This window comes from Musca vetustissima, unplaced genomic scaffold (assembly GCF_032173495.1).
Source record: "Musca vetustissima isolate MV318-11 ecotype Yass unplaced genomic scaffold, APGP_CSIRO_Mvet_v1 utg58965, whole genome shotgun sequence".
NCBI lineage: Eukaryota > Metazoa > Arthropoda > Insecta > Diptera > Muscidae > Musca > Musca vetustissima.
This window is the reverse complement of record NW_026874179.1, coordinates 75328-99957: the sequence shown is the minus strand read 5'-3', so window position 1 is coordinate 99957 and position 24630 is coordinate 75328. Positions and strand designations below refer to the sequence as shown.

The following is a 24630-nucleotide window of genomic DNA, read 5'->3' as shown; positions in this document are numbered from 1 at the left end:
TATATTTTCGTCCGATTTAATCTAAATGGTGCACCAAAGTCCCTAAATATATTTCGATTTGCACGAAATTTGGCATGGCGTACTGAATTGAGCCTAGACTAATGTCTGCCAAGTTTCGTGAAAATCGGTTCAGATTTAAATATAGGTACCTTAAGTATTTTCGTCCGATTTCCTGCTTGCATAGACCATCTAATGGAGTATAGAATGGCGTGTGTAAAGTTTTGTTGAAATCGATTCAGATATCGTTGTACCTCCCATATATGTATATGTTCGTCCGATTTGTGTATTATGTGTGTATTAAGTTTTGTCGAAATCGCATAAGATGTCCATATATCTCCCATATAAATGTTCGGAAATTTTTTATCTAAATAGTGCACTAAATACCCAATGTTTTCCCGATTGCGATGGAATTTTGCACGGAGTTCTAAATTGAATTTAGAACTAGGTATGTATAATTTTTTGTCGAAATCGATTCAGATTTAAGTATAGCTTCCATATATTATCGATCTATTCCATGAAAATTGTGCATAGGGTCTAGAACGGCGTATATTCAGTTTTATCCAAATCAGTTCAGATTTCCATTTTAGCTATCATATATATTTTTGGACCGATTCTATGCAATTGGTGACCCAGTATCTAGATAAACTGCCAGAACCACGAATGTCCTTTCAGTATGTAAAGAACAGACTGACATATGCACATGGGTATGTCGACATAGATTTATACTCTGATCGCTTAAAATTGCCGACAAGCTTCCGGCAAAAGTGATCGATTTAAATGGCAACACTTTTTTTCGGAATTCTGCCATACCTTCGTTATAAACTGTATATATGTACATATATTCTTTTTTGGGCTTTCCGAAGAATATATTGCAGTTTTTCCAATAAAATATCTCTCACTGGAACTCATAGGAATTTATCATGAAATATCAGAATAGTATGTGATTATTTTAAGCATGTATAATTTCATCACAAATGCTTGACACGTCGATTGACCACTTCAGCGACGTGTCCCAAGTGTCGTGATCCTTGTCAAGCGATACATCGTATTTATTTGAATTATGCTGACCCTACCGATGATGAATTGAAACCCGTGAATACTTTTGAATGGCACCCCATAGATTGTAGTATGGAGCTACAAGACATCGCCAGTTGGGCCTTTAAATTAGGCATAGATGAGAATGGTGATGCTATTTATGCTGCTCGAATATGAATTTTTGATTTTTTACTACCATGCTACTATGTTCCCAAGAAGAAAGGTGTGTATTGTGGATGGGCTGGTGGTATTTTTTTTTCGGGAACATAGCATTGAGTTATTGTATACGGCAGATGATAAAGCCGAATATAAATGGGTACCAGTGGAAAACGGCGTTGTGCCAGAGAATGCATTGATTGCTGGCTGTACGACCAAGTGTTCGCTGCATTTTGGACGAGCAAATTTTGATGGACTATTACGTTATGGTAAAGTAGTTTAATTATACTGTTGCTGTTTTATACCATATAATAAAGGTGTCAAGAAAATCACTGAATTCTTTGATGTATTAGTTCGAATTCCAGCAGGAGCAAAAGCGGCAGTATCAAGTCCACAATAGAAATAATGAAAATCCCAATTTAGAAATACAGATGTATGCATGTATTTTTACACTTACTTTTTGCAATCTCCTTTCCAAATAACTACATTTTACAATTCAATCGTGTATATATATTTTTTAATAAATATAATGTAAAAATGTCACCAGAAGCGACTCTTTATTCTAAATGTATTGCGGTAGATTACAAAAAGTTTAAATTGTTTTTTAAAAGAAACCCATAGATAAACAAAAAATTATTTTTATTCAAAATATTTTTTAGAAGACAAAATTGATTTCGATTTTTAAAATAAAAACAAAGCGAATAAATACAATTATTAAAACAAATTTTGCTTAATAATAAAGAGTGAATTTATCTTAAAAAAAAACAACAAAATAATAATGAAATCACTACAAATAAATACAAAAGATCCAGTGTTGAAAATATCATCCGATACGATTTGAATATTATGTGGCTAGACGTTCTATATTAGAGATATGTTTTAAATAAACAAATATGGCTACATAGAAATTCTTAAAAAAAAAACAAATAAACACAGTTAAACATGGCTGCAATGAACATTATTTTTTTAATGTAAACAATCAGCTAGTAAAATTGATATAATAGCCAACTTCAATATCGGGCCGATACAATTAAAAGGGGCGATATCAAGAATTGTTAAAGACTCCCTTCTACTCGTTTATACAGGCTAAAAGATATCTCATCTCTTTATATAGATCAATTGGTCTATATGAGACCACAGGTCTTTATATAGACCAATTGGTCTGTATAGAGACTACAGGCCTTTATAAAGACGAATTGGTCTGTATAGAGACCACGGGTCTTTATATAGACCACAGGTCTGTATAGAGACCACAGGTCTTTATAGCGACCACAGGTCTGTATAGAGATCTTAGGGCTTTATGTAGACCACAGGTCTGTATAGAGACCTTAGGGCTTTATGTAGACCAATTGGTCTGTATAGAGACCTTAGGGCTTTATATAGACCAAGTGGTCTGTATAGAGACCTTAGGGCTTTATATAGACCAATTGGTCTGTATAGAGACCACAGGTCTTTATATAGACCACTTGGTCTGTATAGAGACCACAGGTCTTTATATAGACCACTTGGTCTGTATAGAGACCACAGGTCTTTATATAGACCACTTGGTCTGTATAGAGACCACAGGTCTTTATATAGACCACTTGGTGTGTATAGAGACCACAGGTCTTTATAAAGACCAATTGGTCTGCATAGAGACCTTAGGGCTTTAATAGACCAATTGGTCTATATAGGACCCCTGTAGGTCTATTCTGTAACTTTTAACCACATTCGATATTGTTTAATTTTCTTTTGTTATTGTAAAAACAGCAAAACAAACAAATGAAATTGTTGTGAAATAAACAATGTCGAATGTTGTTAAAAAGTTACGGAATATGCCTACTGGTCTTCTTAAAAAAACAATTGATATTTACAGACCCAACTGGCCCAATTGGTGTGATTAGAGACCATAGTCTCCATAGGATTCCATACAGACTAATTGGTCTTTATAAAGATCGGTGGTCTCGAAAACTTTCCAAATAACTTGTAACAAAGCCAGCTCATTACAGCCGTGTTAGACTGGGGGCTATACAAAAACCAATTAAAAAATACAATAAAAAACAAAACCCTATTTTGACAAATAAACAAATAACCATTTTTAATGAACCGTTTTGCTGGAATGGCGTTTTTTTTTAAAGAATACTTATAGAAGGCCTAGATGCATACACATGTACAATACAATATATAATTTTCGACAATGCTTTAGTAAGTATTTAAAAATTACACATATGTATATATTATTAATAAAATGAATCTTAACGAGAAAAAAAATCGAGACGATAAATACGTATAAAAAATATGTATATTCTTGCAGGAGCACGAATATAACTTCTTTATGCCTGTTCTTAAGTGTTGTTTTTTTAACTTACAAATCTAAGTATAATATAGTTATATATATAAAATGGTATTGTATGTTATATGTAAATATGTATATATATATATATGTATGTTTAGCTGGGTAAGTGTGTGTGTCTCCTTTATAGGTTATAGATATATATAAAAAAACTACACAATCTACTAAAACTTAATGTTAAAAAAACCGGCTGGTGCCACTTAATAATGGTCTTTCTAAAACAAAAAATGGTGCCCACAACAAAACTGATGAAAGCTTCCTCTGTTTTACATGAAACCATTTTCCTTTTTTCTTGCCAATCGCCAACTGAACGCCATAACAATCAACAGGAACATTTACTCTTTTCATCGTTGAGTGTCTGATCACCGCTCTGGTTCAGATTGAATTTTTCGCTATCGGCTAAATCGGCGGCACTAATCAATTTATCATTAAGTAAAATCTGCAAAATGTAGAGGAAAATTTCAATATTAATTATTTAATTTGAAAAAAATATATTTTTTAATTAGCTTACCTTATTAACTAATGCTCTAGCTGCCTCATCAATGTTAATGTTCTCCTTAGCTGAGGTTTCAAACCATCCAGCAAAACCATGCTCCTTAACATATTCATCCATTTTCTCGGCATTTGTTACCATACCCTGTTTATCTTGATCGCACTGGAATTTAAAAAAGGAAAGGAATTGGGTCAATAATTAAGAAAAATAAAACACGCGGATTTGAAAAAAACCCGGTCATATTATTTTTTAAAAATAATATATTTTTACAAAATCCACGCCAATAACAGTCCTTGAAAAAATATTAAAAAAAATTATACGCCGTCTACAATCTTTAAAAGTAAAAACAATCACCACTTACCTTATTGGCCAGCAATATACACGGAATCGGACTACCATCTGGCAGTTGAACTTTCGAATCTAAATCCTCTTTCCATTTACTAACACAATCGAATGTTCCACTGCGTGTTACATCGAATACGATAAAGGCACCAACGGCTTCCTTGTAATAGACTCGAGTCATATTACCGAAACGCTCCTGTCCGGCAATATCCCATAATTGTAGGCGTACAATGGTATTTGGATCCCAGTGCAAAACTTTAAGGGCAAAATCCACACCAATTGTGGCGCGATAATTTTGACTGAAAAACTGATGAACATAACGTTTGATGAACGACGTTTTGCCCGTGCCCAATTCACCGATGACTAGAATTTTGTAGAGATGCTCGCGTTTTTCGGCATTTGATGATGTCATTATAGTCTGAAAGGAGAGAAAAAAGGAAAAAATGTGTGATAAAATATTGTTCGGAGGTAGGTGAAGAAATGTTAAATATACAGATCAAGGCAATGAAAAATTTAAGTTCCTGTCGTGCTAAATTTTTTTTTTTTTTTTTTTTTTTTTTTTTATTTATTATTTTGGTTGGCCCACTTTCTATAGGGATAGAAGGTTTAGTGCCATGTATCCGTATGTAGCTTTGCTACGAATTTGACTTTATCCATAGATGGTGGTTTGTGTTTTGCAGGTTGACTTCGATCTTCTTTAAGAATTTGACCACAATGTTCAGACTTTCTAAGCCTTGTGTATCAGTGAACTCTTCTACTGTGAAGGAGTCACATAGTAGCGAAAAGCATCTTCTTTTGCTATTAAATTTACGAAAATTAAAAATTTCATGCGCAGCTGTTTGGATTTTGTTGAACGACTCGTAATTTATAGGTTATCCGTATTTAAAAACACACGTGTTAGTTAAGCGAACGCTTAACAACCGCCATTTTGTAAAAATCTATTTTTAAGCCCGTGGGCGTGTAGTACTCATTTAAAATTTTTTTTTTACGTCTTTCTTGTGAGCCGTCCGAGGACGAACTGGTCGTGCTAAATTGAAATGATCTAAATATAAAGGACTAGTTCTTAAGCTCCTTTAAGTGAATCGTTCAATCGATGTTGTTACATTCAGTATGCGGACGGCTCATAGAAAGGACGCCAGTTCGTCTTCGGACGGCTCACAAGAAAGACGCATTTAAAAAGTTAATCACGCTTACGGGCCTAAAAAAAGTACAAAATGGCGTTGTGTTAAGCTTTCGCTTAACTTGCCACGTGTTTTATTATCGAACTAACGAAAAATATAGGAAAATCTCGTATATCTAGCGCATAGTCCACTTTCTATTCTAATAGAAAGTGGGTTAGCTGGAGGAGGAACTGCATCCAGTTTTTAAAGAGATAAAAAAGAAAGGACGCAAATAACTCGGGTCAAATCAAACCTACGGTGCAGAATGTGGAAACTCGATATTGACATCACTTGTAATTTGTATTGCAAGAAAACAACTCTATTCAAATTTTAACGTAAACTCCTCAGTTCGTCTTCGGACGGCTCACAAGAAAGACGAATTTTAAAGAGTTAATCACGCCTACGGTATTAAAAAATTACAAAATGGCGCTGTGTTACGCTTTCGCTTAACTTGCCACGTGTTTTATCTCCCGAACTAAACGAAAAATAGATTATCATCGAATACAAAATTTGAACGAAAATTGTTTATAAGATGATCTCGTTTTTATACAACAGTAATCCAAAGGATTCATAGATTGTTAGACGGTGTCTACATATTGTGTATGGTCCTATACCTTCTATATTAATAGAAAGTGACTGAACCGAACCAAGATGCAAAATATGGTCACATAAAACAAATAATACTGTGAAACAGTGGTATCAAATTGTGCGGTGGTCGAGAAAAGTATGTAGATCCATAGATCCAATATAAGACAGATAACAGATTCGGTGGCTAGAGATGAAGACGAAGCACATGGAAGCACATAATGAGACAAATCTGAAGCTCAGTAAGATATTGAGTTAAGAAATATCCAAATAATGAAAATGTGCATTTAAATCACCTGTACTTGGTTCCACAAAAAATATGACCGGAAGAAGCCAAGCTGATAAATATATTAATGCATTTAAATCGGATTTACTATATGTGTCCTAAGATCTAAAAGCATCAGGAAGCTCTGACAATTTTCTGATAGCCAAATGTGACAATTTGTTGAGGAGATCGAGATGTTTTGAAAAATGTCATGTGGTTTGCTCTTCGATTTCACAGGGAAATACAATTCAATGAGGAGATATGATGGCGAAAACTGGCAGTTTATGTGATGGACACCTATTGAGGCAAATCCGAAGTGATAAATATAATATTGGGTTAAGATCTGTTCAACTATGAGTATATGGATTTATTTAAAGACAAACTATTTTTTTCAATTATTTGACCATCAAAATTAATCTTGGAGACGCAAAATAAATTTAAGCCCATTAGAACCGAAACTTATAAATAGCTTGATGATGATAGTCATATATAGAGTTGTGGCATAAGACTTGCATGTACATTAGAACTTTTTACTGGATTAACACACTTTGTTAGGCTTTATTTGACATATATATGTAATGGAATTGGAAATTTAAACCACTGGGTTAACGAACTCCCGTATACTGTAAATGTACTATAAGGCTCAGAAATCTCTGACAGTTGGTTTGAAATTCCACTTCACAGGGGTATACAATTCAAAGAGGTGGTGGATATGATGACGGGCAGGCAGTTGATGTAGGATCACCTATTGACACCAAACTGACCCCCAAGGAAGCGACGAATCAAATACAATATTGATTTAAGTTCCATCGGAGCAATGAATATATTAAAAAGACAGATATATATTTTGGAAACCTTGACAACACAAAATCAATTAAGTCCAAAAGAAACAATGCTGATAAATAGTGTTATTGCATATTACAAGTCAAGATTTAGCCAGATTTGAAGGGTTATTTTTTGCCAGATTCTTGTATTTCTTTTTTTTTTAATAATCTTTAAACACCAGGTAAAGGCGCGAAGTTTTTCTTTTAAATTTTAATCGATGGCCTATGTTTTATTTTTTTCTTTCAAAATTTCGATTGCCGATATGCTCACGTATTCAATTCAAACTAACCTCACGATTTTATAGTTCAAATCATTGATGATTTTAAAGTATCATAAACTACATATCAAAAGTGTGTAATTATTGGCTTAAGTCTAATATAAGCTTCTTAGACTGGACATAAGACAGCCACTGGTCATGGGACTATTAACTACACTTTACGATGTCTTTGGGGAGATGAAAATTTGATAAATAAGATATGCAAAAGAAAGGAAAAAATGTTAATAAGAAACCTAGACATGAGTGTGTTGTATTGGTCTTTTGTTATTCTTTGCTTGAGGGGAAAGAAAATAATTTTCACATTTCCCTGCAGCAGTCTCTCAGAAGAAGCAACAGAACCAAAAGAATGTGCATGTGTGAAAAAAAAAGAATTAAGGAAGGCGTCACGTGAAATCTATAACCTGACCAAACCCAATAGGAACAACAACAATAACAGCTGCAGCATTACATGGCGACCAAATGAACTGAGAAATCTGGAATAACTGACTGTCATTTAATATTTGTAGGGTTTCCAGACGGAATCAAATTTCATGACGATGTTATTGCCGTTGTTTTTTTTCCTTCTTCTTCATCGTCGTCACCTAATATGCCAACCACCTAGCCAGCCAGCAAATAAGAAATCAATGTTTGCCAATGATTAGCAACAGATAAATGTGATTTAAATATAAGTCTTGATATATTTATTTTTAAAAAAGTAGAAACAACAGGAAAGAAAAAGAAGGAAATGAATATTTTGATATAAGAGATTCAACTGAGTTCACCTCAAGTCACTGAACTCTTGTGGGGATGGGAAGTTTGTCAAACGACTAAATGTAACATATTTTATTTATTTCGCCTTGCGAGATGACTGAAGTTACAATTTGTTCTTTCATTGGGCGCCATTTTCTAACAATGTTTTTTTTTTCTTATATTATAAATTTGAAACGGATCAATTTTATTTCAATTCAAATTATGTTTTTTATTTACGATAATGTAAACAGCGCTAGTGTCATTTAACATTTAAGTATTTGAAATTAACGGTTACTTATGTAAATAATCTGTAAATAGTGCCATAAAATTCCATCTCTGATTCTAATACCTTTTTATACAACCAATACTAGACAAGATCCTTGCTTCTCATAAGTAGTACCTAAGCTGAATCTATTTTCAATAAAGACACTTAAGGATGATGTATATATAGTGTTGCACTATTATATTAAGATTTAAAGTAGGCTAGTACACCCAGAGCATGTTTAGTTATAGATTACTGTAAGGTTTAGCTATTTATCCTAATATGTAACCGATGTATAAATACACACTCCGAGTCCGGACTCTCCGACTCTCATTCGTTTAGCGAATACTGACAGTTTTAAATCATTAACCACGCTTGCCCAAGTTGATGTCTGAGTCCATCAATTAAGCTGAAAGCAATTCCTAAACAAGGAGTAAAAAATAATTTTGTAAATCTTGTTGTTTCGGATGAAGCCATACCAGCTCGGCTCACGAGCTGCTTTATCGACGCCCAACGTAAAGCCACCTTCGTTTAAACCCAAAGTGGAACGTGCTATATTGACGTCCAACGTTATGCCTGCTTAATTGACACCCACAGTGAAGCTTGCTTTATTGGCACCCAACCTGGAGCCTGCGTTAAATTCTAATCAATTTCATTTTTGTTTTAAAGTATTTTCGTGAACATTTTTCAGATCTTTCATAGATGGTAGACCTTGTTAATGCCATAAGGTAATAATTTCATATCACATAGTAATGCATTTCTTATCCTAGTAGCATTCCATTAAACATAAGATTAGATGAGATTACATATATACATATATTTGTAGGTCTATGCAAATATTTTAAAACATAAACAACCAAACTGAAATTCCCCATATCCATAGTTTATGGTTCTTCGGAAGATAAGAACCGAAAAAACGGTTATCACTGTGAAAATTAGTTTAGCTCAGACGAATAAGACATAAATGTTTATGTCATCTAAGTACAATTATTAGAGTTTATTTTTGAGCATCTACTCATTCATGGACATTTCTTCTATTTAAATAAATAAGTACAATTTCAGCGATAAGATATGCGATAATAACAAAGATTTTTGTTTTAAATAAATACGTCGCATCATAAGACTTTATACGAAAAAAGTGATATTAAAAAAATGAACATTAAACCTTAAGTTAATACGAAGTCTGTTGTTAAGATAATACGAGGACTGTTGCTATGACCCAACAACTATATAATGCAACTAGTTTAACCTTTGTCTGAATTTTATTTTTTGTTTGTGTCTTTATCTAGAACAATATTACAATCTTTAGTTGATCAATTTGGAAAATGAGTGTTTAGTTGGGCGCCATTTTTCAATATAGTTTTCATTGTCTTTCAAGTGAGTTACTTATACTCTTTCGAGTCGAGCTTAATGACCTAAGTTTTGCAATGAAAAGAAAAGCCAGGAGAAGAACCTACGTACATACAAAGGTCGTATGTTGATAACTTGTATTTATTTCGCCCTGATGCCAACTTTGCATATGCGAATTAAATTCAAATTTGTCAAGGTTCGATATTTTTCATCATTCTAGAAACAGTTGTTTTCAAAGCAGATATTTGTTCTGGCGATTGATAATTTATCCACAACACCTACAATTGCTTCCATGGTATACACATGTTCTTGCGCAACCTTTTAGGAAGTTTGTTGATTGCTCAGAACGTTAAGTGGTCTGACAACATTTGTGTTGCTCTAAGGTTCTAAGTTTTCATTGTCTGTACACATACAACAAATATTTGGCAAATTTTTATATTTAAATACCGAAATGTGGCAGTTTTTTACGATTGATAAGCCCAACAATTCAATCATATTTCAAATTCTCAGTAATAAAAATTACCCACCAAAATCCAGAATGCCAGATCACAGCCATTTTGGTAGGATTTTGGATTTTAAATATACCCAAAAGTATGCGTTCTCTTGTTGGGGGCCACAGAGATCCATATTACAGTTTAGACGTTCTTCCATAAAAATTCAAAAAAATTATTCAGTATTGTCATAACGCTAAACAAAAAAAGAAATAAGCCGAGTATTCTGACCGGACACCTCAGCCTGAAGGCACATCTACTCAAGATCGGATGCGAAGGTAGCAGCATGTGCAGAGCGTGTGGGGAAAGCAGTGAAACGCTGGATGGCTAATGGTATATTCAACCTAACCTAACCATTGCCACATTTAAAATGAAGGTCCCCACATAGGGCGCCATTTATAAACATTATCCAATACAAATATGAATTTTGAACATGTAACATGAATATTTTTTCAATCTAACTTGAATATTTATTGGCATTTTCATTATAGAACACTTGCACTATGATTATATATTTATATTTAAATTGAAGAGCCCTTTGTTGGGCGCCATTAGACATTCTTCAACATATTTTGTTTAAATAAAAATTAATTGCTTCATTTGCCATCGAAAAATACAGAAATTTACTACGAAAAAAATTGAAAATTATAATGAAAATTAAAGTTCCCTTGTTGGGCGCCACTTATGAAGTTTTCGATACCTTATACAGGAAACAGTATTTCTACATTTTTGACATATTTCTGGAAAAATAACATTTTCATAAAACTGAAATGTTAATTTTTTGATTGGACGGTAGCAGGGTTAATAATACGTATTTGAATTAGGGAATTTCTATCTATGGCTCCCAGCGAGCAGAAAATTCGATGAGAAAAAGTGTCCATAATCCGGAAAATACAGAAACGTAGTCGGTAAATTTGTATGGGGCTTATAGCTAAGTTTGTACTAATTTTAAACATTCTTGGTAAGGAGATTTTCGACCCCATTGAAATTACAAATAATTTGATTGGAAATATTCTAGAAAATCTTAAAATTTATTTTCATATATATGGCGCCCAACGAACGTCAGTTTAAAATTTTTTTTTGTTATATTAATTTTTCTTTCGAGTCGAGTCAAATGACCATTTTGCGACATACAATATTTGATTGAATGGCAGCTGAGTTAAAAATTGGTATTTCAATTAGGGAATTTCCAATATTCGGAATTTTCAGGTTTTTTAGATTTTAGAAAAATTTTAAAATTAAAAGTTGAAAATTTGTAATTTAGTATTTCCGGGCCCATTTCAAAAAAATATTCGATATAGGACCAATATTATGGTATATGCTCCGGGCATTTAACATTAAAGCAGAAGTTGTAGCCATCAATTCCAAAAAGCCGATTTGAAAGCTACATTGCAAAGTTCGGTCCGCCCGAACTTAACACATTTTTTAATTTTTTTTTTGTCATCCCCATTAAAAAGAAGCTTACCGGTTCCATTTCCTGATCCATTGTTAAATCTCCAAATGCGGGCATCTGCTGTTGTTGTTGTTGCAATTCACTATTCAATTTCTGAATATCGTCGTTATTATGCGAATCCAACGATAGATCACTAACACCCGAATGATAACGAAAATATTTACGTTTCAATTCGAGATTATTGAATTCGTCATAGAGTGTCGCCGGTGGTTCTAATTCACCCGATGGTGTTGTGGCCAAATAACGTATACGACGACGATGACGACTATCGTCACTGTCCGGTGTATCTTCGGAATCGTCGTCACTTTGATGTTCAATCGAATAGGGTTCCTGTGATGATGGTTCGTAGGCCAACTGTTTGGCAATAATTAGCGGGGGTCGTACACGATTGCCAAGGGTGAAGCGTACAGTGGGCTGATTGGTTGAAGTGGGTGTATCCTTGTTGGTTGGTATATCCTCCGCTGATGTTGTACTACTGGGCTGTACACTTTCCGCCACCGAGATGTGATCGTCCGTTTGATTAGCTGATAAGTTATTAACTGAAGATTTATCTTGAGAAGTTACTGGAGGCTGGTGTTGCTGCTGCGACTGTGGCTGCTGTTGCGTCGGCTGAGACGCTTGATTGGCTGGCAATGAAGCGTCTTCTGTTGCCGACAGCACTTTGGTTTCAGATTGAATTTCGTTATTTTGCGGTTGGTTTGAGTTGGGCGGTGGCGGCGATGGCGAAATGCTTGGCGGCAGTGGTGTTGTCGCCTTTGGCGGTGGCGCTGTTGCTGCTGCCGAGTCTTGATTTCCCACAATTTCTTGTGATCTAGACTCCGTAGACTCGGTTGATGTAGGTCTTGGAAATCTATGACCTCTTTGTGGATTTATCATTAAATCGCTTTCTTTATTGATGGGAGTCTGGGTGGTTGTGGTGGTGGTCTCGGTGTTGTCAGGAGTATTCGCTGTGGTCGTGGTAATGTTATCGCTTGCTTTTGTAGTTGCTGATCCTTTGCCACCTCCTGTTGGCTTGTTGCCAGCAGTAGAAGAGCTTGTTGCTTTATTGGCTTCCGATTTCTTTTTCGATTTTGCAGTTGTTACCAATTTTATGGCTGCCCTTGTGGTAGTGGCTGTTTTGCGTACTGCACCACCTCCACCTGTGTTGGTATTGCTGCTGGTACAAGCTGAGTGACTAGACGAGGGCTGTTGCGACGGCTGCGGCTGCTGCTGTTGTTGTGCTAGGCGTGAGGGTTTGGCGGGTGCCTTGTCTCGTGGTGGAATATCTTTCGGACTTTGAGTGATAACAATTTTCTCTTCCGCTTTATGGTCTTTCTTTGATTGTGCTTGTGTGGGTGGTGCTGCTGCTGGTGTGGTGGGTTTCTGTGACGTTTGAGTTTTTAATTTACCTTTGAGTTTTTTCTTTTTATCTTCCTTGGTTGATGACGACGACGGCGGGGTGGGGGCAGAGGTGATGTTCTCGTTCTTAATTTGCCGACCTAATGGTGGGGTTGTGGTAGGCGAGGATTGTGATAACGCTGTTGGTGTGGGAGATGGCGAAGATGGTGGACACCTATCTGCTGGTTCAGAATCCGCCACTTTTTCAATTTTCTTCGACTTGATAGTTATTTGTACCTTACGTTTTCCCTCGGTGGGCGATAAACGTTCTGTGGTCACCACCACCTCATTTTCGGTATCATGAAATAGAGGTTCCAAAATACGCTGCCCTGTGGCTGGAATTGTATGCTCCTCCTCCTCCCCTTCGCAATCCTTTTTAGGAGCAACCTTGGCTTTGGATTTCAAACTGAATAAAGAAGATTTTTTCTTTTTTATTTTAGTTTTGGTCACTGGCGAAGAACTTCGATCATCCGCATCACTTGAGAGAATTAAATCTGAGGCAGCAGCTGATCCTGCTGCAGTTTCCGAAGAAGATTTTCCTGCCGCTAATTTATCTTTTTTCCTTGTGGACCTTGAAAGTTTCCGTAGGGCTGTGGAAAATCGTGAACGTACCTTTTCCTTGGTTTGCCTTTCCTCGGGATCTGAGTGAATGGCTCGTGAGTTTCCCCCTAACACTGGGTGGCAACTTTCAGTTGTTGTTGCTGCTGTTCCAGCACAGGGTAGTAGTTCCAAGGATGCTGGTTGTGTTCCTGGCCAGGTTTCAAACTTTTTGTTTGTTGAATCGATATTTTCGTTACAATCAACAGTATTTTGCATAGTATCAAAAGTAGAGTCCAGGTCCAATAGGAGGGGTAGGAGGGAGTTGTAAAAAAATTACTTTTTGGAGGAGGGATCAGAGGATCAACTTGCTTTTGAGTTCTTTTTAATTTTTTTCAAATTTTCAAATTTATTTCCTCATTGATGCTGTGTGTATGTTTCACTTTATGTGCACTTGTGGGGTTTCCCGGAAAAATTCTTTGAAAATTGTTGCTTTTAATTAATTCAAAAATTTTTCATTTTAATTAGCCCCCTCTTTTTCGTTGGAGGTCAGGGCACACATTATCCTTTTTATTAATCCTTTTGCCGAGACCATTTCAAATTTCCGTTTTTCTGTTATTGTTTTTGTGTGTGTGTGTTTTTTGTTTCTTCTGGCTACTTGTCACCACTTGTCGTATTGACATCAAATCACCACCGTTTCCAACGCCCACTTAAACGAAACTGTTCTCTTCTGAGCGTTTTGTAGGCTTTTTATAAATTCGTTTTCTATACAGAGAATTGCACCGACTGCTAGATGGCTGCTGCCCTGCACTGCACTAGAAAAACAAAAACAACAAAACAGGGCCAAACCAACCGCGAACAAACAAAGTGTCTTAACGGCAGTAAGTGTAAGTGATGTGTCGTCGTCGGTGTAGTTGTTGTTGATTTTATGATTTTTGCAATTCTTTGCAATACCCATGTATGTGTGAGTGTGTGTGTTTGTCATCTCCAATCCATAGGGTTTTGGATTACACATGTTTACAGGTTTTTTTCTATTTTTTTTTTTAAATCTAAAAGGGACGGTTGGATGGACGGACGGACAAATCGTTGGGCCTGCTAACCACCACTTGCTCTAATGTTGAAAAATATTTTCGGTTTTTTGCCATTGTTTTTCCTTCCACTTTTGAGCTGGAAATTTGAGTTCTACTCAAAATTAATTGCGGTAAATATTTGGTTTTGAAAATAATGGTGCAATATTTTTTTGTCATTGTGTTAGTGGCATTGCAACATATTTCATTCATTTGGTTGGTATTGAACAACGACAATAACAATAATTTGTATTTATTGTTCCTTAACACTCCTTAAGAGGGGTGCGTATGAGTAATGGAATTCCTGCTTAGCACATGGACATTGGCGTAGAAAGACATTTCTGGATAGAAGTTTAACATTGATTTTTAGGTTCCATATTCGAAAACTCCAGTCCCTTATTTGGAGGTGTGTATGCACACACACGTATTTGTATGTATATGTGGTTTTGTTGTAATGCGAATATTTGACCCTCAATGTAAGCATTTTATTCGACGCCACTGCTTCACACTCTAAGCTTCTAATCATATTTACTAGGGCCTCTTCCTCACTAATCAATGGGTTGTATTGATGAATTACAAAATCTCCGCAAACAATTAATTCATTCAAAATGTGAGTTATGATTTCACTATTGATTTTATTAATAGATTTAGAGGAACGAACGAATTCAAATTATGACCTTGCCCTCAATGAAGTAATGCAACAAATCAACATTGAGAAAAATGTATATATTGTCAGTCAGTCAGTTCCCATATAATTGTGCAACCCTTTTTAGGTAATAAGTGGTTGGTCTTACGCATCTATCTCTAGGAGTACATTCGTATCGGATTTAAATGGGCCCCATATAAATGTCCTCCCTTATCGGAGGTATTCGCTTAGTCCCAGGTTTTGGAATTTTCGAACGGTGGGCCTAACAATTGGACCACATCAATTACCAGAAAATTTACAATAAAAATAAAGTCAAAAAATGTCCAATATCCGAAATTGATTTCGAATATAAACTATATATATTCTGATGCCTATAAACTGGCCTTGAATCGAGGGTATTCGCTTAGAATCCAACTTTTGCAATTTCCGCACAATGGTCCTAACAATTGGACCATATTTATTATTAGAAAATTTACAATTTAAATAAAGTCGAAAAATTTTCAATATCCGAAATAGGGTTTGAATATAAAATGTATATATTCTGAAAGCCCATGGACTGGCCTTTCAATTGTGGGTATTCGCTTAGTCCCAGGTTTTGGAATTTCGGAACAGTGGGCCTAACATGTGGCATATATAAATTATCAGGCCTACTGTTGAATTGTATAATTAAATAAAGTCAAAAAAAAAATCAATATCCGAAATTGATTTCGAATATAAACTATATATATTCTGAAAGCCCATGGACTGACCTTTCAATCGTGGGTATTCGCTTAGTCCCAGCTTTGGCAATGTCGGCATAGTGGGCCTAACATGTGGTATATATAAATTACCAGACCTACTGTAAAATTGTACAATTTAAAAAAGTCGAAAATTTGTCAATATCCGAAATTGATTTCGAGTATAAACTGTATATATTCTGAAAGCCAATGGACTGACCTTTCAATCGTGGGGATTCGCTTAGTCCCAGGTTTTAGAATTTTCGAACAGTAGGCCTAACAATTGGACCATATCAATCACAAAACTATTTACAATTGAAATAAAGTCGAAACATTTTCAATATCCGAAATTGATTTCGAGTATAAACTATATAAATTCTGAAAGCCCATGGACTGACCTTTTAATCGTAGGGATTCGCTTAGTCCCAAGTTTTGGAATTTTCGAACAGTAGGCCTAACAATTGGAGCATATCAATTACCAAACTATTTACGTTAGAAATAAAGTCCGAAATTGATTTCGAATATAAACTATACATATATATTCTAAAAGCCCATGGACTGACCTTTCAATCGGGGTTATTCGTTTAGTCTTAGGTTTTGTAATTTCGGAACAGAGGGCCCAACCATATTTATTACCAGAAAATTTACAATAAAAATAAAATGAAAAAAGTTGCAATATACGCAATTGATTTGGGATACAAACTGTATATATACTGAAAGCCCATGGACTGACCTTTCAATCGTGGGTATTCGCTTAGTCCCAGGTTTTGGAATAATAACGTGCTTGGTTTATTAAGACCGCAAATATTAAAAAAAAAAACAACTATACCAAAGGGTGGCATAGGACCAATATTTCATGCCGTTATAAACTCTTGATCCACCTCTTCAAAGCGAATAATCTTAAATAAGGGCTAAACAAATTATTGGAACATATTATCCAAGCAACGTTCTCTACAATTATGGCAAAAGAAAGTTTAAAGGTCAGCAATGACGTTTTGATTTCTTCGCCTTAATAACTTTAAACGAAATTACTTCTAATTTTCGTAAAGTCACGACATGTATTTCCTTTTTCATTTTCTTATAACTGAAATAAAAAGGAAAACAACAATCATGACCTCATAACCTTCAAACGCAATGCCGCAGATTGGCACCCGCATACAACTGCACATTTCGGGTTTGCAAGGATAAAAGAAAAATATAGTATGTATCTGCTATGAATTCTAGTTCATGAAGGAATTTCAGATTATGATAGAAGAACTAAGTTGTCATATTTTCAATTTAATTTCCACTGACCTCATATTTCTAGATGTTCGCCTTCGATGCCATTTTTTTCGTGTGCGTACTATATGAATTCTCAAAAGTATGCATCACTGATATGCAGATATTTGATGTTTTTTTTTATTTTCTGATAAAGCAAATAGACCAAATCGTCAGTAGCATCGGCGGTATCAATCGCCTATCGAACGACTAATACACATTTTGAGAGATATTGATATTGAATGTGATAACCTCCGTTTTCAAGATGTTAACGAAGCGTTTGTAGCTGACGGATATGCATATATAGTGGTTAACCATCAATTAGTTACTTAGATTACATGAATTGGTTATAATATTATGACATCTATACGTAAATCGTAATGTATGTATATGTGTGACATATGACGAAATAAACTAAACACTTTCAATAACATTGTCAATTGTTAACGGCATTTCGATATCAATATATTATTGAAAATATGAATTACAGGAAGTAGAAAAAATAGAAATATGGATACAACCTCCATTCATGATTTCAAATATCGACAATGGCCTTATAAAGACCAATTGGTCTGTATAGAGACCACAGGTCTTTATAAAGACCAATTGGTCTGTATAGAGACCACAGGTCTTTATAAAGATCAATTGGTCTGTATAGAGACCCAGGGTCTTTATAAAGACACATTGGTCTGTATACAGACCAAAGGTCTTTGTAAATACCAATTGATCTATATAGAGACCAAAGGTCTATATAAAGACCAATTGGTCTGTATAGAGACCAAAGGTCTTTATAAAGACCAATTGGTCTGTATAGAGACCAAAGGTCTTTATAAAGACCAATTGGTCTGTATAGAGACCATATGTCTTTATAAAGACCAATTGGTCTGTATAGAGACCAAACGTCTTTATAAAGACCAATTGGTCTGTATAGAGACCAAAGGTCATTATAAAGACCAATTGGTCTGTATTGAGACCACAGGTCTTTATAAAGACCAATTTTTCTGTATAGACACCACAGGTCTTTATAAAGACCAATTGGTCTATATAGAGATCAAAGGTCTGTACAGAGTCCAAAGGACTTTATAAAGATCAATTGGTCTGTATAGAGACCACCGGTCTTTATAGATACCATTGATCCTTTTTTTGGACCAGAAGAACCATTAATTTTTAAATAATAAAAAAAAAACATTTTAAATTATTTCTTCTCTTGCTCCGGACCGTCTGTTGACTTCAGCAAAATATGTTCTGATTTTTTTACGATAAATAAAAAAATCAGTAGTGTTTGGCGGGTTATTTGGGATACCATTTGTATTTTGTTTTTGCAAAATAGTCAGGCTTAATCCCAGTTTGTTGTTTTTATAAAAAAAAACAACTATTTATTAGTGGGGAATGTATGGCATTGTCCGCCGAGAGGTAAGGCAGGGAAGACTATAGTTTCGGATCTCGCCACTGATCCTCATCAGTTCCCTTAGTTTTTTGTTGGGATATTCTCCCCAGAAGCTATTAATAGCTTCTTTACAAAAAACCTTTCAAACCCAAATGTCTCTTGTGACAGTTCGAAGTTCTTACGTTACCAGCGATACGACCCCAATGAGAAGTTCGTTTCGTTGGCGCCTGACTTCGTGGTCAACATGGCATTTACAGACAACTACAATACATTTCCCACTGCTATGTGTCGTCACTTTGTGACGAATGCACATAACGTTGTTGTTGGTATTGCTAGTTAAAGCAATAAACCAAACAGTATGACCGTGCCTCGTCTACATCTTCAGTAGTGTTTGGCGGGTTATTTGGGATACCATTTGTATTTTGTTTTTGCAAAATAGTCAGGCTTAATCCCAGTTTGTTGTTTTTATAAAAAAAAAACAACTATTTATTAGTGGGGAATGTATGGCATTGTCCGCCGAGGGGTAAGGCAGGGAAGACTATAGTTTCGGATCTCGCCACTGATGCTCATCAGTTCCCTTAGTTTTTTGTTGGGATATTCTCCCCAGAAGCTATTAATAGCTTCTTTACAAAAAACCTTTCAAACCCAAATGTCTCTTGTGACAGTTCGAAGTTCTTACGTTACCAGCGATACGACGTACCAGCGATACGCTGGTAACGTAAGAACTTCGAACTGTCACAAGAGACATTTGGGTTTGAAAGGTTTTTTGTAAAGAAGCTATTAATAGCTTCTGGGGAGAATATCCCAACAAAAAACTAAGGGAACTGATGAGGATCAGTGGCGAGATCCGAAACTATAGTCTTCCCTGCCTTACCCCTCGGCGGACAATGCCATACATTCCCCACTAATAAATAGTTGTTTTTTTTTATAAAAACAACAAACTGGGATTAAGCCTGACTATTTTGCAAAAACAAAATACAAATGGTATCCCAAATAACCCGCCAAACACTACTGAAGATGTAGACGAGGCACGGTCATACTGTTTGGTTTATTGCTTTAACTAGCAATACCAACAACAACGTTATGTGCATTCGTCACAAAGTGACGACACATAGCAGTGTAGTTGTCTGTAAATGCCTTGTTGACCACGAAGTCAGGCGCCAACGAAACGAACTTCTCATTGGGGTCGTATCGCTGGTAACGTAAGAACTTCGAACTGTCACAAGAGACATTTGGGTTTGAAAGGTTTTTTGTAAAGAAGCTATTAATAGCTTCTGGGGAGAATATCCCAACAAAAAACTAAGGGAACTGATGAGGATCAGTTGCGAGATCCGAAACTATAGTCTTCCCTGCCTTACCCCTCGGCGGACAATGCCATACATTCCCCACTAATAAATAGTTGTTTTTTTTTTTATAAAAACAACAAACTGGGATTAAGCCTGACTATTTTGCAAAAACATAAATAAAAAAATATACACACATTACCGAATCGACCTAAATATGTATACAAATGAAAGTGAGTGTTGCATGCTTTCATGGTAAACCATTAATCCTTTTGGTAAAGAACGAACACACACATCACTGTACAAAGTAATATGTAAATAGTATGTAATAAAAACCATGGGCGTAGATGTTGACTTTTTCATGGAGGGGAACATGTAATTTAATGAAGGTAATATTTTATTGTTCATGTGATACATGGCATCGTTATTTTTGATTTATAAAATTAAATAAATTAAACCCCTCCAAGAGCTACGTCCATGACTGACACACAAGACATAAAAGCTCTTCATACCTGTGCTACCATTTGGGTTATAAATCTTTTCGATTTACTTTAACCTAAATCTGTTATGTTTACCAAGCAGGCAACAAAGTATCCGACTTCAGGTGGTAGCACAAAACAAAAGAAACATGGAGGGGAAGAGGAAGAAAAATCAGTACTCTATGCATTTCCCGAAAGTGTCCTGAAAAGGATTTGTAAGGAAAAAAAATTATAATTTATTAAAAGAAGCAAATGCGAAATAATGTGACAAAAACCAAACTTTCTTTGACTTTAACCCATTTTTGAGATTAATTAAAATTAAAAAAAATGTTTGGTAAATTTACATTACAATATGTAAGTTGAAGTAAATAAATTTCGAAAAAAAATTTAGCACATCAAAGTAATAACAATAACAACAAATTATTTATTCCCAACTCGTAGTGTTGTCAGGGCAAAACCTTGTCATATAGGGGTATATTAGACGGGGTTAAACAAGTGCAACAAAAAATATTCTTTAAAAAATCCATATTCTTTAAACCAGAAAGGAAAGTAGTAAAGTCGGACGGGGCAGACTATATGATACCCTTTACCACTTTGGGTATATTCAACTGATTAATTCTATCAGACGGATTCATATTGGATCCATAAACATGCCATTCTGCAACCTAAACTAAATTTTTCATTTGGCCATATAGTGTTGCTTCATATAATGAAACAAATTTATGTAAATATATTTATAGCAAATATCAATCCGACACCCGTTGATTATTCGGATAAATATCTCATAAGCATGAGGGGTTTGGTGGGATGGGAGCTATATATATATATCTGAACCGATTTTCAGGAAACTTCACACATATCATTCTAGATTTTATCAATACGCTATTATACCCTGTAAGGGTATAAAAATCCACGCCTCTGATAAGCCTTGAAAAACCCTTCTTTAATAAATTTAATTTAATTACATATATTTTATTTTTCCCCATCGGTGGACCCTCTCTATTGTACCTACATGTACGACGCTCGAATATAAACTACTTATTTTAAATTATAAACTTGGATTTGTGTTTATATGTACATATGTATGCATGCACGCGGCAAATATTCAATTCGGCTTTTTAATACGACAAATAAGGTAAAAAGAGAGCAAAATTTCTCGAATTGAAAATTAAACAGTTTCCCATATTGGGTATAAACGACTATTAGGCACGAAGCTCAAGGTGTGCTGTGTATATATGTAAGTTCTCAAATAAATTAATTTTCAGATGAGATGCTTTGTTTTTTTTTTATTTCAAATTAACAGCAATTAAAATGAGAGCTATACTGTATTTTTTTATTCCAATGCACAGTGTCTCAAAATGAAAAAAAAATATTAAGGGATATAAAAACTTTTTTGAAAAATTATTTTTTAAATAATCCACGCCTATGGTGGGACCGTGAACAACTATTTTATAAAAAAATCCTCGTCTGTGGTGGGACCTTGAAAAAATATTTTTTTTTAAATCCACGCCTATGTTGGGACCATTATTTTTTTTTTTAAATCCTCGTCTGTTGTGGGACCATGAATACATATTTAAAAAAAATCCACGCCTGTGGTGGGACCATGAAAAAATATTTTTTTAATCCTCGTCTGTTGTGGGACCATGAATACATATTTAAAAAAAATCCACGCCTGTGGTGGGACCATGAAAAAATATTTTTTTTTTAAATCCACGCCTATGGTGGGACCATTAATTTTTTTTAAATCCTCGTCTGTTGTGGGACCATGAATACATATTTTTTAAAAAATCCACGCCTGTGGTGGGACCTTGAAAAAAATATTTTTTTAATCCACGCCTTGGTGGGACCATTAATTTATTTTTATTTTCAATCAAAAAAATGTTGTAAAAATTTTAAAAAAGAAAATAAATATGTTTACAAAAATAATAAGCCTAGATAATAAGACTTGAAAAAATTTGTATTTCAAAAACACAAGTAACAACTATTTCGACACACTGTATTCAAAATAAAATTATCAATTAGAACAGCTGTTAGCGTGTTAAGCTTAACAAACAATTTAGAACATATGTTGATTAACAACTCACGTATTTTTTGATTCAAAAAAACAAAAACGTATTCTTAAAAAAAAAAAATACAAAAAAGTCTTACAACTTACCCAATGTTTCGGTACACCATTACGATTGATATCGGTTACATTTCCTCCATTCGCCGCTGTTGCCGGTGATGTTATCGCTGAACCACCATTCATTGACGACCTTTTCCCGCCGCCATTCATACTCGGTGATGGCAAAGCTTCCGTTGCCGTATAATCGATATTCTCTTTGTAGGCTTTCAGCGATCGCGGTGATATCAAATCGTTGGCATTCAGCAGATATTCCGAGTAGAAAGGTTCCTGGGTTCTAAGCGATATACCACCAGCCAATGGTCCAAATAGAGGTGAACGTTTCTCGGTTAAAACGCCCAAGGCACGAGTGTTGTTGGTGTACTCACGAGGTGGGGTAAAATAATTGCCTACCTCTTCGGTGGTATGGGTTACGTTGGAACAGCTGTCGTCAGTAGAACTGGTGCTACTGCTGCTCGCGCTGCTGCTGGTGGTATAATCTAATGGCGTTGAGGACGAAATATTGGATCCGGAAAATGATCGAACACTAACGAATTTAAAATCCTCCTTCGGACACTTGCTGCAATCGCACACGGTTGTCGAATATGAGGCGCAAAAGTCTAAAGTTTTGTCGGTTATCGCGGACAAATAACGTTCACGTACGTAGCGGGAGCTAGGCGGCAACAATAACTGATATGGGGGTGAATCAGTTGTTGACTGAAGAGAGGTGTTGCTGCTGTTGTTGGTGAGACACTCGGAGCAGAGTAAATTTGCCAAGATACGATTGCGATGTCGGGGACGACGGTGACAATGAGTGTTCGGAGTATGCCTGGGAGAGGCAGAAGAAGAGGTTCGCTTAGTTGGGACTTCGTTCTCAATGTTGTTGGCTGTGGCCGGAGAGTCGGTGTCACGTATTATTGCTGCACCAGTCGTCGTAGATGCCATACACAAATGGGGCGAACAAAAGTGGGTGGTGAAATGTTGTTGTTAAACTATTTTGTTTTTTTATGGGTGTCGTTGTTGGTTTTGTTGTTGCAATAGCACGTGGTGTATGATGATATGCATATTATTGTTGTTGTTATTTATTTTCGTTTTCTTTTTTTTCAATTTTGCTCTCTACGACGTTTTTTTTTTGTTATCGTTTTTATAGTTATTTTGTTGTTGTTTTCTTTGCTATTATCTTTGTTTTATTTACGCATTTTCGTAGTACTCTTCTCTCAAACATTTCTAGATTGTCAATAGTTTCGTTTTCATTAAATCAGGGTACCCTACTTTGGTATCATTGGTGAAGAGGTTATAGGTTATGCTTGTGATCGGAAAAATATCCACGCCTTAGGTGGGACTTTGGAAAAACATTTTTAAACCAGTGAGCGGAGCAGTCCAGTCGCACGGGGCCCTACGCAACTACAACGGAACTCTAACTTTCTGCGGATGTTTATTCCGAGCCTGGACAATATTTCGCGATATTTACACACGTTTGCCCGATTAAAGCCCAGATTCCCTTCACCGTGGGGTGTGCTGTGATATTCGGCTTTGACTTGTGGCCTATAGATCGACTCAAAAAAAAAAAAAAAAAAAACACACACACACAAAAAGTTTTCGGTCCACTTCATTCCAAAATTAATTCTCTGATCATCACCGAAAATTATAGGCATTGTCCTTGACCACAACTGGAATCTCATGGAAATTTTCAAAGCGATCAGAGCTATATTTCCTCTCTCTAGTGTGGAATGAGTACATACGACCATATAATTGGTATCAATATAAAGGCCAACCACTCCTCTTGGATATACTATCAACTTCTCGGGTCAATGTCCTTCAGGGGCAAATATAAACGCCATAGAATACAAAGGGACCCGCTAAATATTGATCAATCTTTATCAAAACAAGCATGCTTCTTCGTTAGCTCGATCCCGTTCCCGTTTCGCGATGATTGGTCAATAATTGCGGCCTCTGGAGCGACCAGAAAAACGGACAATAATTAAGTATTAAAAATTTCGTGAAGATTGGTCCATAACTGTGGAA

At 35.5% G+C, this 24630-nt stretch overlaps 2 protein-coding genes across 3 annotated transcripts; both read right to left on the bottom strand.

Moving 5' to 3' along the window:
• Window positions 1–3845: 3845 nt before the first annotated feature.
• Window positions 3846–22721, bottom strand: LOC133331420 (ras-related protein Rab-38-like). Of its 2 annotated transcripts, none has more exons than XM_061539819.1 (4): window positions 22660–22721; window positions 4378–4776; window positions 4035–4178; window positions 3846–3962 (listed from the first exon to the last, which is right to left on the bottom strand). In XM_061539819.1, exons 2-4 carry the CDS (start codon window positions 4768–4770, stop codon window positions 3846–3848), a joined length of 654 nt encoding a protein of 217 aa, XP_061395803.1. In that variant the 5' UTR covers window positions 4771–4776; window positions 22660–22721. The 2 variants fall into 2 exon arrangements, with proteins under 2 accessions (XP_061395803.1, XP_061395796.1); XM_061539812.1 differs by lacking the exon at window positions 22660–22721 and adding an exon at window positions 11768–11816.
• LOC133331344 (mucin-2-like) lies at window positions 11838–23550 on the bottom strand. Its single transcript, XM_061539744.1, has 3 exons — window positions 22660–23550; window positions 11920–13897; window positions 11838–11848 (listed from the first exon to the last, which is right to left on the bottom strand). The coding sequence occupies exons 1-3, from the start codon at window positions 23548–23550 to the stop codon at window positions 11838–11840; spliced, it is 2880 nt and encodes a 959-aa protein (XP_061395728.1).
• Window positions 23551–24630: the final 1080 nt, after the last annotated feature.

Bases quoted from the DNA above. Each gene is read 5' to 3' on its own strand.
- LOC133331420 (XM_061539812.1), bottom strand. From the start codon at position 11,812: ATGCCCGCATTTGGAGATTTAACAATGGATCAGGAAATGGAACCG. The intron at 4,777-11,767 runs GTAAGCTTCTTT...CTCTCCTTTCAG, and splicing joins TGGATCAGGAAATGGAACCG to ACTATAATGACATCATCAAA. The intron at 4,179-4,377 runs GTAAGTGGTGAT...TTTAAATTCCAG, and splicing joins GTATATTGCTGGCCAATAAG to TGCGATCAAGATAAACAGGG.
- LOC133331344 (XM_061539744.1), bottom strand. From the start codon at position 23,550: ATGGCATCTACGACGACTGGTGCAGCAATAATACGTGACACCGACTCT. The intron at 13,898-22,659 runs GTAAGTTGTAAG...ACAAACAAAAAG, and splicing joins ATGGTGTACCGAAACATTGG to TTTGAAACCTGGCCAGGAAC.